General features: G+C 43.4%; 2 protein-coding genes across 5 annotated transcripts in view; one reads left to right on the forward strand and one right to left on the reverse strand.

Annotated features, from left to right (window-relative positions):
- The window catches only part of LOC126564110 (ribonuclease Z, mitochondrial), a 346473-nt gene that overhangs the window by 201919 nt on the left and 129445 nt on the right, over positions 1-15109 (reverse strand). The window lies entirely within an intron of this gene.
- LOC126564085 (aryl hydrocarbon receptor nuclear translocator homolog) overlaps positions 1-15109 on the forward strand; it is a 202852-nt gene that overhangs the window by 134752 nt on the left and 52991 nt on the right. For all 4 annotated transcript variants that reach the window (XM_050221014.1, XM_050221013.1, XM_050221011.1 and 1 more), the window contains one exon: positions 8611-8771. In XM_050221014.1, the coding sequence (XP_050076971.1) occupies positions 8611-8771 (161 nt within the window). The remainder of the gene's footprint in view (positions 1-8610; positions 8772-15109) is intronic.

Raw genomic sequence — 15109 nt, forward strand, 5'->3', positions numbered from 1 at the left:
GAAGACTTTTGGAGATTTGGTAAAAATAATTTAATTGCCACTTTAATGCGAACGACATTCTTCCCACTTCACAATGCTTTGCGTTAGCAAATGACGTTGATTCATCAGGAGACTCCCAGAGCTCAAATATACCGTCGTGAAACGTGTTGAGTTGACTATCAACGCATCACAAAATTATTAATCTTCCCCCAAATCGCCAAACGCGAACGGCCAGGATTCGTGTCCGTTCCATTAGCATTGGGAGCAGTGGGAGCAATTTTTCGGGGACGAGGAAAATAAGGCCAAACATATCTTAGGATGAAATAAAACTGGATACGCCGGCACACTACGCATGTTTATTAAATGGAATCATTTAGTCGACGTGTGTTTTAAGGGACCACGCGGTTAATGTTGTTAATGTGACAAGACATGATGTGATGGTACCGTCTTGCTACCGTTTTGCTTCCATCTCAGCGTTGGTAGGCTCGATTCGTGTACAATGTTCTGCCGGATTAATGAATGCTATAAAGAATCAATTATCACATCCACACGAGACATCTCGACGACCCGTCGTTGCACGTATCACTATTTAAAGGAACCATTATCAAATGTCAGGATGCCGTTCCCAATACTCAAAAGGATCGCTATCTGTAAGAAAACTTTGCTGGTTAAATTATATTTGTTACTTAACGAACTCCAATGTTGTACTGCGCTTGTCTTGTCGTCTCTTTTCGCTGGAGCACGAGTTTTAGGGGGCTGTCCCACATAGTAGATTTTAATATCCTGCCTGCATGGACCGCTTTTATCTCCAACGGCCCTTTTGCTCACACATATCACTTCAGTCGCGCTCACCAAAAGTTTGTCGTGCGGATTAATTGTAAGCCGAGAGAAATGAAGAAATTAGTATGCATTACTGTGCTGTGCTCCTGCAGTCGCACACCAGACCAGAGGACACGCCGCACTCATACACACGGCGGAAGCATAACCAGACGATGCTGGGAGGCCGATGTCTTGATGGGTAAAAACGTTCCAATTTCGCGGAGCAACTTATTAGGGAGTCAGCGAGATTTATGTGAGCGTGTGGAGATGGCTGGGTGCAAAACCACCCCCGGCCACCGGCCACCGCAAAAAGGATTTTCCCCTTTTTGATACAATCAATCCTCCGAGGGTTTTGTTGTGAAAATGTGTGAGGTGAGGACGCGCGTTCAATACGACAACCGGCCAAGAGTGAGTGTATCATTAATTTATTGCTTCTACCGGGTGCTTCGGTAGTGTTCTGGCAAGCATGATGGAGCTATGTGTATTTTCCTTTTTTTCCTTTTTGCGATGGTAGAATTTACACGCCATCGTTCGGAAGGCGAGAGAGAGATATAACAAGTAATCCTTTGCCAGTTCGTGTTACTGGTTGTACAGCAACTGATTGGTGTTGATCCATTTTGACCGACCCGCCACTACTCTATGGTTTGATGTAGAACCCGAGCGAACGTGTCCTGTGGTATAGGGCGGTTCGGTGCGCAACAAGGTATGTGACCGATTGGGGCATTGCATCGTGTTTTCCGTAGGCAAATCAATTACAAATGCCCGTCCCCGGACACCACGTCTATTGTGTCGAGCCGAGAGGTGACCAAAGGGAAATGCTCTGTTTCGCTCCTTCACATCAGTCTTCCTCAAGTTCCAGTGCTTCTTTCCGTACGTGTGTGCTGTGGTCAGTTTGCGCTTCCATCATGACCGGTTCTGCAGCAGGAAAGTTATACCAGTGATTATGGTAATCACTTATGCATTGGTTGTTTTGTTGCCGTTGTTATACTTCTTGCACCGTGAGGGGCGGTAGTGTGCCAGGCCCGGCGAGTTGTGTGTAATACCGCAGAAAAATGCAACTGCTTCCCCCACGCACGGCTACCATGTGGAAACGCTTTTCCCACTCTGTTGCTAACACGACACAACAGTGTAAACTGCATCCAACGCAAAGGGCACACATGCAAACAGCTGCAATGGCGGGCGGCAAACCGTGCATGTGACGGAAAAATCGCATGCAAAAGTGTTTATTTCTCGCACCTGTCCCCCCCTTTTCCCTGTCCCCCTACACCTGCACCTTAGCCGTCCCGGGTGTCTCTCCGTCCGGTCCGGCGTCCGCGGAAGCTTCCGATTAAAGCTGGTGCCGTGCTGCAGCTGTGTATGGTGTTGGCGAGGGTCGTCACCTCGCCCGCTAGTTAGGGTCATCAAATGTGAATGAAGTGAGCATTACTTTGGCACACACGCACACACATACGCGCGGCATAGCTTTTTCCTTCCCGATTCCCTCAACAACCTTTACAGGTAGTAGGTCCAGCACGCATATAAAGTGTATATGGTTTATGCTAATGGAAAATCTGCACAGTGGAGCTACTTAGGGCAAGCAAAGAAAGCTGAAGTAACAGGAAAAGGATGTAGTATGTTTGTTCACTTTGTTGCCCTCGGTTTGCTCCAGCTCGGTTTGCAGTCCTTTGCGGTGCAAGTGCAGTCGTCCTGTTGCTGGCCAGAGCACAACACCACGGTGCACAATGGGACGCAGATTTGGGGTTGCGGTTATTGGTTAGTTCGCGAAAGAGCTTAGACCGGCCAATTGGAGCAACTCGGGAACGCACCCGAGCCAGGGATAACCTCGATGGCACGTTCGTTCGCACTCGTTTGCGTGTGAAGCACAAACTGGTCATAATCACCATCCCTTAAAATTTAGCAAATCATCAACACACCACCAACCACAGCTACAGGTGGCGCGGGAAGGCCTCTTTTTGCTCTTGTTTGACCATTCTCTAACCTACCCACCCGACCAGACCAGACCGCATCCTGGACAACTACTTCCTCTACGCCCTCTCCCCTGCACGTCATATGTGTCAGTGCCTGTGTGTGTGTGCGAGTCCAACTCTCCCCAATTTCACCACCCTTTCCAGGTTCGCATACAGCGGCGACAGAGGGTGTTGGGTATTGTATGTTTGGGGCCCGATTGTATTTTTCGCCGCGTTTTTGAGTAATGGACATTTCATGTTGCCTTATGCAAATCATACATATTAGCCTCGAAAGATTATGCGGACATAAATCTAAATGGCAGGTCGGTTCGCGCGCGCGCATTTTCCCGTGCCCTTCGCTCCTTTTGCTCCACCCTGCTCGCTTCCTAACCAAATCAGAGTGTCGGTGTCTGAAACTGTGTTTTCTGTGTTTGTGTGTAGAAAAGTGTATGTGGTGAAAGCGAAATTTTGTGGAAACAATTCAACTCTACCAATGATGATGATGGGGTTTTGCGTATGGTTTGCTGTGGAAGGTGAGGGAAGGCGGACGCATAGGACCACCACCACCACCACACAAAGAGTAATATATATTTTAGCTGTCTGTGTTCCGAGCCCGATCTGGTACTTACCCCGTTGTCGTGGTGGGGCTTTGAGAAAGACTTCCTCTGGACTAAAATCCTTTCAGTTATCCTTGTGTGTGAGCTTATGTGTTTCGTGAGCTGGTTTGGTGTATAATTGTTGCATATCCTTAATAATGTGAGACGGTTAAGCAATCGCCGATGGAGCGGAAAATTGCCATACAGCTCTTGATGAACACAGAGAGCAGCACTAATGGGTTCGCTGTGAGTTAATTGTGTAGCTTTTCTTGTGCTTTTAGTTAATTGATTTAAACGGTTTTCTAATTCACAGAATAGTGACTAAGAAGGAGCTACTAGAATTCTAGAGCAAAAAATTATTTAGTTCATTAAGGGAACGCTTTAAGCCCTTTAGTATTTTCAATTCATTTTATGTTGATATTTATCTTGATAAATAATTTAACCTGATTGTATTTTTATTTAACGACTCCTTCGCTGTAGTCATTTTTAAATGAATGTACTTCTCAACGAAGCACAGTTTTACGATTCCACGATCAACCAATCAATTCGCATGTCTCGGTTTCCCGATCGATACCTAGTTTAAGCGGTAAGCACCGCTTTGTACTACACTTTTGGCCACTCAATTACTATCGTAGTAATTTAATCACCTGCCGCTTCCACTGCAAAACCTCGCGGGCAAAACGTTCACTCTTCCAGCCCACGGCACATAATCGGTACGCCAAAAGAAATTGTTATTATTTTACGACCTTTTTGTCTCCCATAAAAGAGCGAGCATCATTGGTTGGCTCCGGCTTACGGTGAAGAGAAACAAGCCGACCCATCACTTAAGCAAACTTTGAACACCTCCGCCTGAAGCCGAGTCGATCAGCAGTCTATCTCCGGAGCAGAGCTTTAAGTTTATGTTCATTGTTGGTGGATAACCATCTTCGCCATCACTGGCTGGTCTGCTGCTGCTGCTGCACTGTCGTTCAATTATGCGCAGCCTACGGGAGTAGCAATATTCAATAGAGTTCGCACGTTCAGGGGGGGGGGGGGGGGGGAGCTTAAGAAAGCGACCAGAGCGAATGGGCCTCCGAATCGCATCCGAACGTCGTCCAAAGTGAAAGATGTAGCAGTGGATATATTGCTGGTGCTTCTCTTTTATTTGCATCGAATTTCTTGCACTGATTTGCTGCTCTGTAGCGTCCCCGGCAAATGGAATCGAACCGAGGCTAAGAAATGATAACTGCAGGAAGATAAGAACGCGAGCGCGTTAGCTGTAATTTGCTCGGTACTCGTCTGCTGGCAAAAACCAACAAAACAGACGGTGTGTGCCAGCAGCCCGTAGACTCTTGTGGCTTGTGTTGATCGCCGAAGATTCGAGGCGAGCGCACTAGCGGACGACCTTCTTGGTCTGAGAGCGCTGTATTTGCGGCCGTTACACGATGTAACTATCAATGCTGAATTATTACGTGGAATATGTTGCCCTGGGATGGGAAAGAATGATGGTGTAGGAAAAAAAAGGCATATCTGGAATGAAAAGTAAATGAACTAAGTTTACGATTAATCAGTGCAAGGCCACATTTACGATGGGGGCAGAGTGTATCAATGTGAATAGAATAGGCTCTCCGGGTGGAAGTTGAAGTTTGATCACAATTTTTTTGTTCTGAAATTTCACTTATTTTATAAAATTATTATTTCACTGTATGTAAAGCAACAAAAGCATTTAAATATCGTTATGAAATTCACACAGTTTTGTTTTCATAAATCGAAAATTTGCATACAAAATTTATTACTCCACAAGACGATCAGTAAGGGTCCACAGTCCCCCACTTTAATGTGAAATGCATCGATGTTGCGATTGCATTGTCCCGTTATTTATATTGCATTGTATTCAGTTTTAGGCTCTTGAATCGTTAAGCAAATGGGTTCATTTACATATCTTTGGCTGTCTGGCAAATTTGCTAAATTGATTTATTGTGTCAACGTTTCAATGAATAAAATTAGCACAGTTTTGGTGCAGGTGCAATGAAATGAAATAATAAATAATGCATTTTTAAGTGTAGCTTTATTGGTTTAATAATATGTGTTAGTTTGTTACGTGTCACTTTGACGTGTGCATTGATCTTGGACGAAGAGTTTTGACAGTAATTTATTTATTGAAGGCTATAGTCTCAACCTTTTCCAACACAAATAACCTTACTATTTGTTGTGCAATCATAGACATTAGACATAGTATACAGAAAATACTTACCAAAGAAACGGATGACGGATTTGTTTTTGCAGTTGGTGTGACTCATGGCTTTCTTTTTGCAACTTACCCTTGCTTTATTACTTGCCTTCATCTGTTTGTAGAACAATGAATGGCGTCAGCAATCCTACGGACAGTTTCAAAGCTGCATAGCGGAAACAGTAGTAGTTGAACGGCCTCCTCACTATAATGTAATCAAAGTCAGAGTAAGAAAAAAAGAGTAAATGATTGAGTCATGAGCATAGTGTGCCAAAATTGATGATGTGAAACTTAGCAGGTGTTTGTTAATGAAAGCAACAAAACTACTCAAAGTTGAGAGTAAAGTATTGGGAATATTGCATCGTTTAGCAAAGATCGGTACGAATTCTATCAAAACAAATGCATGCGATACTGTAGCGATTACGCCATGTTGAGTAGATTTTTCTACCAGTATAAATTGACTATCGTTTTGCAAGTCCGAATAAATTATCGAGATCTTTCCAACTGGTTTCATAATAATTCAATAGAAAAAAGGATTTACCGTCACCGTTTACTACAACCACCGAACCAATCCGTGTGCTTTAATTGTACACATCCTTCAAACAAAGCCTTGCATGTGCGCAACTTAATGTAATCCCTGCTTCCTTTCGCATCAAACCGTACGGGGACGTACGCGGACGAGCGCATGTCAATAATTCATCCAAAGCGTCCGCCAACTTTCGAAATCAATTCATCACCACTCAAATAGACCGTATCGGCGCATAGTCCTCTCTATTAGCGGGTCTGATCGTGCGATGCCCGGGTCCGCGACCGGGCCTTCGATTCCCTATTTTCCTAATGAAAATCAATTAGCACACTTAAGTTAAAACAACCATCAAAAATTCTGTTGCATGCGCTGGGCCAATCGAAATCTCCACGCGAGGCAGGCAGGCGAGGTTATTTGCTACGAAGGAACCGTTCACGATGATGCTACTCCAACCGGTGCCGGTCGGACTTTGTAACCCCGGGATTTCATATCAACACACATATGGGAAATGAAGGCTTCTAGAGCTCCTCCACACGGTGATGGCCCATTGGACATTTGCAAGTATGCTAGGGCGTGCTAACGGCGTGCACTACACACAAGCTCAAGTTTCTCTAACCCGCGTGGTACACGAACATTTTTCAGCAATATAATGCATATTAAATACTAACCGCGAATCGATAAAGAAACAAATTTTCTGCTGAAGCGCCCGTACACAATTTACCAAAGATGCAAGACCATCGGGGGGAAAAAATAGACCCAGGCCCGAGACCCCATTAGACTAATGGTTGCAAATAAAATGCCATTTTCGCGTAATGCACACAACACCGCAAGCCGAGAGGGTTGTTTTTGGGTGGTGGTGTTTTGGTTGGGCAAATATCAATAACAAGTGCTCTCTTGTCCTCGTTCCGGTGGTGAAAGAGATGTTCGAGAACACGCGGTGGATGCGACGGTGTAGCATAAACCATTACGTACACATAACCATTACCATATGCGAGTCAATAAAATCATATATGGTGCAAAACAGAGGAAGAGAAAGCCTAGCTCGTTGTACTACTGGAACTTCAGCTGTAAAGGAAGAAATGCGTTTCCATTTTTTAAGAAAATTTAAGAAAAACTTAAAAAACTGACAACGACTACACAAACATATTGCAAATTGTTCTAATGATTTCACTGCTTCAAATGTTCAGATCCGATTTGAACCCATTTGCGAAACCATTCCGGAGACATTGACTTCCTCCCGCCAAGTATCAACCAAATCCCTTGCCAAGTATTTGGTTCTCCCTTGCCCAGGCACTGCATCGGACATATTTTTCGCTCATTTTCAATAACTCCAGCGTATCGCGTAACCCATAAAGAAAGATAAAGTAAAATAACAATAATAATAATTGTTACGATTATTACGATACATTGCGGTCTTTTTGATATCGATTTTCTTCGCATCCTTTTCGCCGTTTTTGTTGCTGCACACGGCGCGCTTTCCATGTGCGCGCGCGCCTGCTCCCCCCTTTTTACGTACAATTCACCGTCTTCGGTCGGTTCGCCATACCTAAAACCCGGTACCATTTTCATCATCGCATCATCACCGGTGCTTCCAGCCGAAAGACAGCTGCAGGATTTTCGAATCCTTTTCGAGCGAACGAGGGTTGTCTGATTGCGTTCGTTTCTTTTCGACCAGCAAAATAGTTCGGTTTCCCATCGGGCCAACCTTCAATTCCCAGCTAAAAGCGTAAAAATTTTAACCTTTTGCCCACTGTTAAAGCGTTTTTTGAGGGTGGTTCGTTCGGATCCGTTTCTTGGTGTAGCTATTACTTTATAATAATTCAGCATTTTATGAGCAAGAACGATGATACTGCCGCGCCCATTTTATTCTGGATTTCGGGGGGTTTTTTTTTTGGGATTGGGAAATGTTTTACTTGCAATTTTGTGGGTTACAGTTTTGCTCTGTATTATGCCGTTCTTTCGTCTGATTCGTTTAAAAGAAACGCAGTCGATGCTTACCACCGTTTCTTACTTTCTGGGTGTTCGGAGATCGGGAAACTTTCAAACAAATCGTTTACTTCCAACCGAAGGGATATCTGCAGTTCGTAATCTGATTAAGATTATCTTAAACGCTACTGCACTTTCATCACCCTGGGGCACAGGTTAAGACAATCGACCCTTTCGAGCATATTTCTTATGTATTTTCACATACCAAACAAATTGGGCTCTGAGCTCTGAGCTTCACGTTAAAACTACTGGAATTAAGCGACCTCGTATTTTTCCTCAAGGCGTTGTATCATTAGCATGTCATTTGTTTTTTTTTACAGATTGTTGTGATGATAGACATACATTATTGCACTACAATTAGCTCATTGAAACGCTCTCTTCGACCCAATGCAATAATTTCCCTTCTTCCCTGCCCAAACCCAGTAACTCACTCCTTCAGCATTAAATACCTTTCCTATCGTTTCCCCCAAAACCCGAAAGAATGCACACGCCCCAGCTTAAAGCAATCCTCGGTAACACGGCCATCTATTTTATTATCACCTTTTGCAGTAGGGAAAACCATTGCGAGATCGAGCGGCGGAGGCGAAACAAAATGACTGCCTACATCACGGAGCTGTCGGACATGGTGCCGACCTGCAGTGCCCTGGCGCGGAAACCGGACAAGCTGACGATCCTGCGGATGGCCGTCGCGCACATGAAGGCATTAAGAGGTAAGTTTTTGATGAGTCCCACATTCGTTGTGTTTTCGTGCTGTTCTATTTTCCATTGTTTGTTTTTTTTTCGCTCTCGTATTTATTCGCAAAAGAAGAAAGTCGTTGGGTGGTTGGCTTTTTCATCAAAAGTTTGAAAGTAATTTCCATTGCAAGGTCGTAAAATTTTTATTTCTCAGTACCAATGATTTCTGGCAGCAGAAAAGCATTTTCCCATTTCGTGGTCATAAAACGTTGGTACGGATTGGATTAGTTTGGCTGTTTTTTTAGGTTCGTTTCGTTCAAAAGACAGCCAAATTACACGTTTGAAATAGTTATGATTGGCCGACGGGGTGTTTCATATTGTCCAGCGGTTTTTATTACCTTTATGTACTATAAAGAAAAAATGTTATTCTTTCATTTAATATCTGTTTTCCTTCTCATTTCAATCGATTTTGAAGGAATGTTCAATTCGTTCTAATTTGCACATTTGGTGCGCTAAAAATTTGGCCTCATTTCTCTATATTTATTACTATTTTATTTTCACTACTCATTATACAGTACCGAGATCCGCTTTTCATGGAAGCAAAGGATAAAACCGATTAAAAAACTTTCCGAGAAATTCTTTCCTGGACTCTTTCTTAGTTTAACTTTGAAAATTGGAAGCAAAAAACGTGAAAACAGACGACAGTGCTGACCTCGTAAAAAAAAAACATCCTTCAAGTCTTAGCACTGGCACTAAAGAATGGATAATTTATTCAAATAATTAGCCAAGAATTTATAACTAGGAGACCATACCTCTGCTCGCAACTTTCACAACCATTGCATGTGTCTTTTGAAACGAGTGAGAGATGAACCCCGTTTTTCGTTTTCTTTTTTGTCCTGCCCTTTTATACTACATTAGTCTTACAATCCCCCCCCCCCCCCCCCCCCCCCCCCAAGCGCAGACAAATGAAACTAGAACCGCCCAGGATGGGAAGGAAAACCCCCGGAGGTGAACTCGGCGAACTCTTTTCTAATTATTATCGTTATCTCTATACCAGTTAAAATAATAATGACTTCTGGATCATTTTCAACTGCCAACGAAAGGAAACGGGCCCACCGGACCGGGCCGGAATGGAACATTAAAATGTCCGAACCGGACCGATGCGATGGCACAACTTTGGCGTCGATCATAATAATTCAATCAATTGACAAGGTGCGCTCGAGCGAAGTTGTTCGGTTCGGACGATAATTAAAGAAACGAGCGGACTGTCTAGCTGTTCAGGCGCTGTACGACAAGAGTTTAACTTACATCCATAAATACGCGCTTTAGATAACGAGCTATCGGTATACTTTTCGTATAAAGATGTAGCGATAATTTTTAATCGACTAAACTAGAAATAAAGTGGCACTTGACCGATTGTGGCTACTGTGGCCACGAGGAAACGTCTTACTCACCGAGGAGCGGTAATAAAGCAGGTCCGAAGGTGTCCGGGGTCCGGGCCAAACGCCACACAATGTAGAAGCGTAACAATCAGGTTTGCCCGTCGGCAAAAGAGATTAATTGCTCGATGTAAATCATTATGAAAAATGTCCGATTTTTATCACATTTTCCACACAAAAAAAAGTTTGCAGCATAGAAAGACGGGGAGACCCTTGTGGACAGTGAATGGGTTGAGTACTGAAACAAAAGAACAGGCGTTAAAGAGCAGTTGTACCAGTTGAATTTGTGGAGAGTTTTATCACACACAATAATTTGCAACTCGTTGGGTTTTTATAAGACTTGCTTTTATATAACCGGACACTGATGCTCCATCCACAGATATTCAATTGGTGTATTTAAAAATGTATTTAATGGACAGTTAGTCACGTCCTTTGCGCGGATACCGCACCGAAGTACGAAACGTATAAAACACTAAACCCTTCCCCCCGGGCCGCCCAGTGCGGAACATCCTAGAAAAGTCATTTGGCAAGGCAATAAAATGTTTTCTGACCATAGCCGGGCAGGATCGTTCATTTCCTTTTACGGAGCAGCAGTTTCCGTGTACCGTACGCGCCACGTGATCTGGTTTGTTGTTGTTGTTCCACTTCCCATCCCATCGATTCTTTTCGGCCACGCACCACCAAAAACACACCAGACACGGGAGAAGGTTTGCGGCCAGGGATATGATATGGTGCGTTTTGCCACCGATGCTGTCCAGAACGGGTCAGAAATAATGTCACTCGGACGTCCATATATTTGAATCTAATTCGATTAGTTAATCCCCTGCGGAACAATATCCCAGTGCGGACGGCCACCACACAGGACGGGCGTGCGGTGAATAAACCCCAACATCACAAACCCGGCCAGCGGCGGCAGTGGTCAACGGACGCCAAAATGGGAGAGGTTAAATCAACTTTCGCCCAAATTGACCATGGCTTTTTTTTCTCTCTTTTTCGTGCCTCATCCTAGCTGCTGTTTCTTCTGTCTTTTTTCTTGGAAATGTTAGAATTTTGTTGGAGTGAAAGTAGCGATGAAAGTGAAAAGAGGACTAAAAAGGACATCCAGTTGAACTGACGTGAGTGTCCGTGCGGTAGAAACTGTGGGAACTTGTGCGCTCATTGACGTCGAACCTTGTGCCCTCGTGTCTTGGTAATTCTTTCTACTTTAATGATTAAACTCTACCACCCCCTCGATGCTGAGGAGAGAGGGAGAAGACCCAAAAGGACAGACGCAGTAGAACAGACTCGTTCTACTTCAAACTCGTCCCCTTTTCTGCTGGTAGAACACGCGGAAATAAAACTTCCATTTCCGTTGTTTTTCGGTTTCCACGTCATTTTGAAAGTAGAGACAAACCATCAGCGACAATGATACTGCTTTACTTCCGTTTTGTCCCCAGTGCTATCGGTGTGTGAGTGTGTTGTGACTTACATTCTTGGTATGCTGTTCTTCTATTAGCCTTACCATTCCACGACATAGCTAAACGCGAGAAAGTCATCCTTTCTGTACGCTTCTTGGATGCGCGTTCCAACAGCAAAAAAATGTGCTCCTTGCTCAAGGGAAAATCATTAAACCAGTTAATTGCTTTCGGGCCAACGTTTATTTATGGTGTTATCCCGAATTCAATTTCCTGCCCCCGACGTAACCCAAAACCCTTGAAACAAGATGGCTGGCAACAGGAATGTGTTATTATTCTGTTGTTGGTGGAGCTGGCCGCGAGAAAAGGCACTCGAAAATGACTATGAGACCACACCACACACACACACACACACGCTCAATCACTCACACGATCACGTAAGGGGGTGCTAAATTATGTGTGTTTGGTAGCAAAAATTCGGAGTACAAATAAAGTAGAGCAAACAATTCATCAATCTTAACGCAGATGACCGGAACAAACCCTCTCTGCTGGTGGAAGAAGTATAAAGAACTTGCCATCGCAAATCATTACACACACACAGTTCACAGGGATGGTTCCTGATGACAGAAGAAGGGTCTGGCAAAGTTATCTTCACCCGCTCAAAGTTGAACGGGAAATGAAAAATTCAGTAGTAACTTTGCTTCAGACAGAAGTGAGTCGCCTTCATTAACTTTTTTTTCTTCTTCCTCCTGAAGATCCATTACATTGATTGTGTTGTGCAGGGCTTGGAGGTGGTCAGTGAGCTCCAAAATGGAAATGACATGCATGCAAAGTTTTTGGTTGGTGTCAGATATGTTTACCGGTTATTCAATCTGCGCGTTCGCCAGCGTTTCGCTGGCGTTTCGAACGAGTCAAGCATAATCGCAAGAGCATTTTCTTCGGGCTAGCCGAAATCGGACAGAAAAGCATGACAATATAGCATTCGTTGCGGGCATCCGAACCCACATGACAAAACCCATAACACTAACGAGCTAAGCAAAATGAACCACCTTTACCTTTGCACGGTGTACGTCTGGCTGCCCCAAAGCAAAGCTACGCCTCCAACGGGACGACAAAGACGACACAGAAAAACGGAAAATGAAACAAAATAAACGGTATCATTAGATGTGTACCATTAAAGGTTCCGAGGTAGCTTCATTTATCATAATTTTATTTCTATCTTCCACCACTGTTAAAACCATATCGTGTCCAGACCGTTGCCCCATTTCATTGCTGCTCCATCACTGGTCCCTCGATCTTCCCGTAATGCGTGTCTCACCCTCACGAAAAAAGCAGTGCAAGAAAAACTTACCAAAAGCATTCAATTTCGAGTAGTATTTCTAGTGAGATATTGATTTGTTCAAGCTTATTGATTTGATAGATATGTTCAATATTTCTTATAGCTTCAAAATACACCTCCCCTCAGGGAAAGTTTTCCCTGCAAACAGTCGACCTTTGTCGTACAAAGTGAACCATTCTCTCTGCCTTCATTTCACTGCAAACGAACAGTTGGCGTTGTTGGTGTGGCGAGCATCGTCGGGCACAGTGTATTTCGCTACGGCGTGAACGGTGAAAATGAATCGTTAGGACACCGAGGTGTCCTTCTAGCCATCTTCTCCAGCTCCACCATTAGTTTAGTGCCAAATGGTGCCATTTTTCGTACCGTTGGATGGCAATCCTTACTCCTCTCCCGCGCCGGGACAAAAATACTTGGCCGATGAAAAATGCCAACAGAAAAACAGCCCCGAAGCGGAAGAAAAAACAAGAAAATGGAGAGAAAAAAATGATAAAAATATCTTTACCTCTTTCCCACACCACACGGGCCATGATTTATGACGGTTGGCGAATGGCAAAACGGATATGGTGGGGGTTGGAATTAAAGTGAAAACTCTGTACAACTGCTCGAGGAAAGATAAAACCCGGAACGTAGCGCATGGGACCAGACTTCATGGCAAACAGACTTAAAAAATGTCCTGTGTTTCTGTAAGAGGACAGGCAAAGGAACTATTTAAGAGATCAAGGAGGGCTAAAGGGTATGGTAAATATGCAGCTAAACGATTAAATACCTGCAAGTTTGAGAATTTGAGTTAATTTAGGAACAGAAAAAGCTCATTGAATTTAATATAATTTACACCGCTTTTTGCTACAGTATTTATTATTAGCCAGCTCGATTGGAGCTGTTTATCGTTTTGAACTTTTTAACTAAATTGAAATGTATCATTGTTTAAGTAAAACGTTGTTTTTATCCTTTATTTATATTCCATAATACACTTAACACAACAAACCATACCAAAAACGGATTGTGCTTAGAACCCTCCCTCCGCACATGATCGCGCAAAGATTTTATCTCCCAAACAACGATTATCCACCCTGGTAACGACGAAACCACCCAATCGTTTTGACCACCAGACGCATCCGCAACGAATGAGATGTTATCGGTCCCGGTCATCGATCCCTTAACTACAAAAGGAAAGGATGCGTAGTGAAGGTAGCACAAAACCGCCCATTAAGCCAGCCATTACACTGACCATTTAAACCATCTGGGGCAGGTGATGGAAAACCAAATGGCAGTGGGAAGCAGATGGGGTGGGGTGGGTCTAAACCATCCCCTGTTTGGGTTGGATCCTTTTTTTCCGCTCACTAAGGAAATCCATATAAACAATGCCCACATCACACTCACAGTCGTATGTACAAAATTATGAGGCCATTTCGTTATTGAACGAGGCACAACTAATCGCTCCAAACTATTCGTTGAAGATACTGCAATTAGTTCGGCTATTGCGTTGTTGATAAGCTTTTTCACTATATTTGGTGTACTATATTTGGCATATAAATCTACCTAAGCATTATGTTGCAATCCGCAGTTTAGCAGTTCGCCGTCGGAAAAATAGTTTCACAAGCGCTGTATCCGCTTGTTATGAGTGACATTCAAATGCGATATCGTCGTAGTCTCGGACATGGATGGTAGAATAATTTTCATCTTTTCACATTATTCACCACTTTGGATGATCGGACAGAACTCTGAATCTAAATTGAGCTACGATGAAGCCAGATTTTTAACACAAAATTTATGATGAATTTGTAGGATGATATAAAACTGATAAGTGGCTGCACTCTATTAGATTACTTATTCGTTCACGGATAAAACTTAAAAACTGAAACTCAAACCATCGCTACTCCATAAGAACCGAAAAAGCTGTAAAACTTTGTCTGTACGTAAAAATTATTGTATGATACGATGAGGATGGTTGGATAGATCGCTAGGACACAGGTCCAACGTAGGAGAAGTCTTTATAGCCGTTTGTTTAGCATACGTTATTATGTCCAGGTATTCCTTTTTATGTACATCAAGTCTGAGACCCAGACCAGACGTGTTTGACTGAAAAGCTTAACTTTTCCGGCACATTTATGAAAACACGTACTAAACCTGAACTTGCATCGGTAGAATGGCTTTCAAATTGATCCCTGTCTGTTGGTACTCAAACTCATTCTCTCGCTTTA

Source organism: Anopheles maculipalpis, chromosome 3RL, assembly GCF_943734695.1.
Source record: "Anopheles maculipalpis chromosome 3RL, idAnoMacuDA_375_x, whole genome shotgun sequence".
NCBI lineage: Eukaryota > Metazoa > Arthropoda > Insecta > Diptera > Culicidae > Anopheles > Anopheles maculipalpis.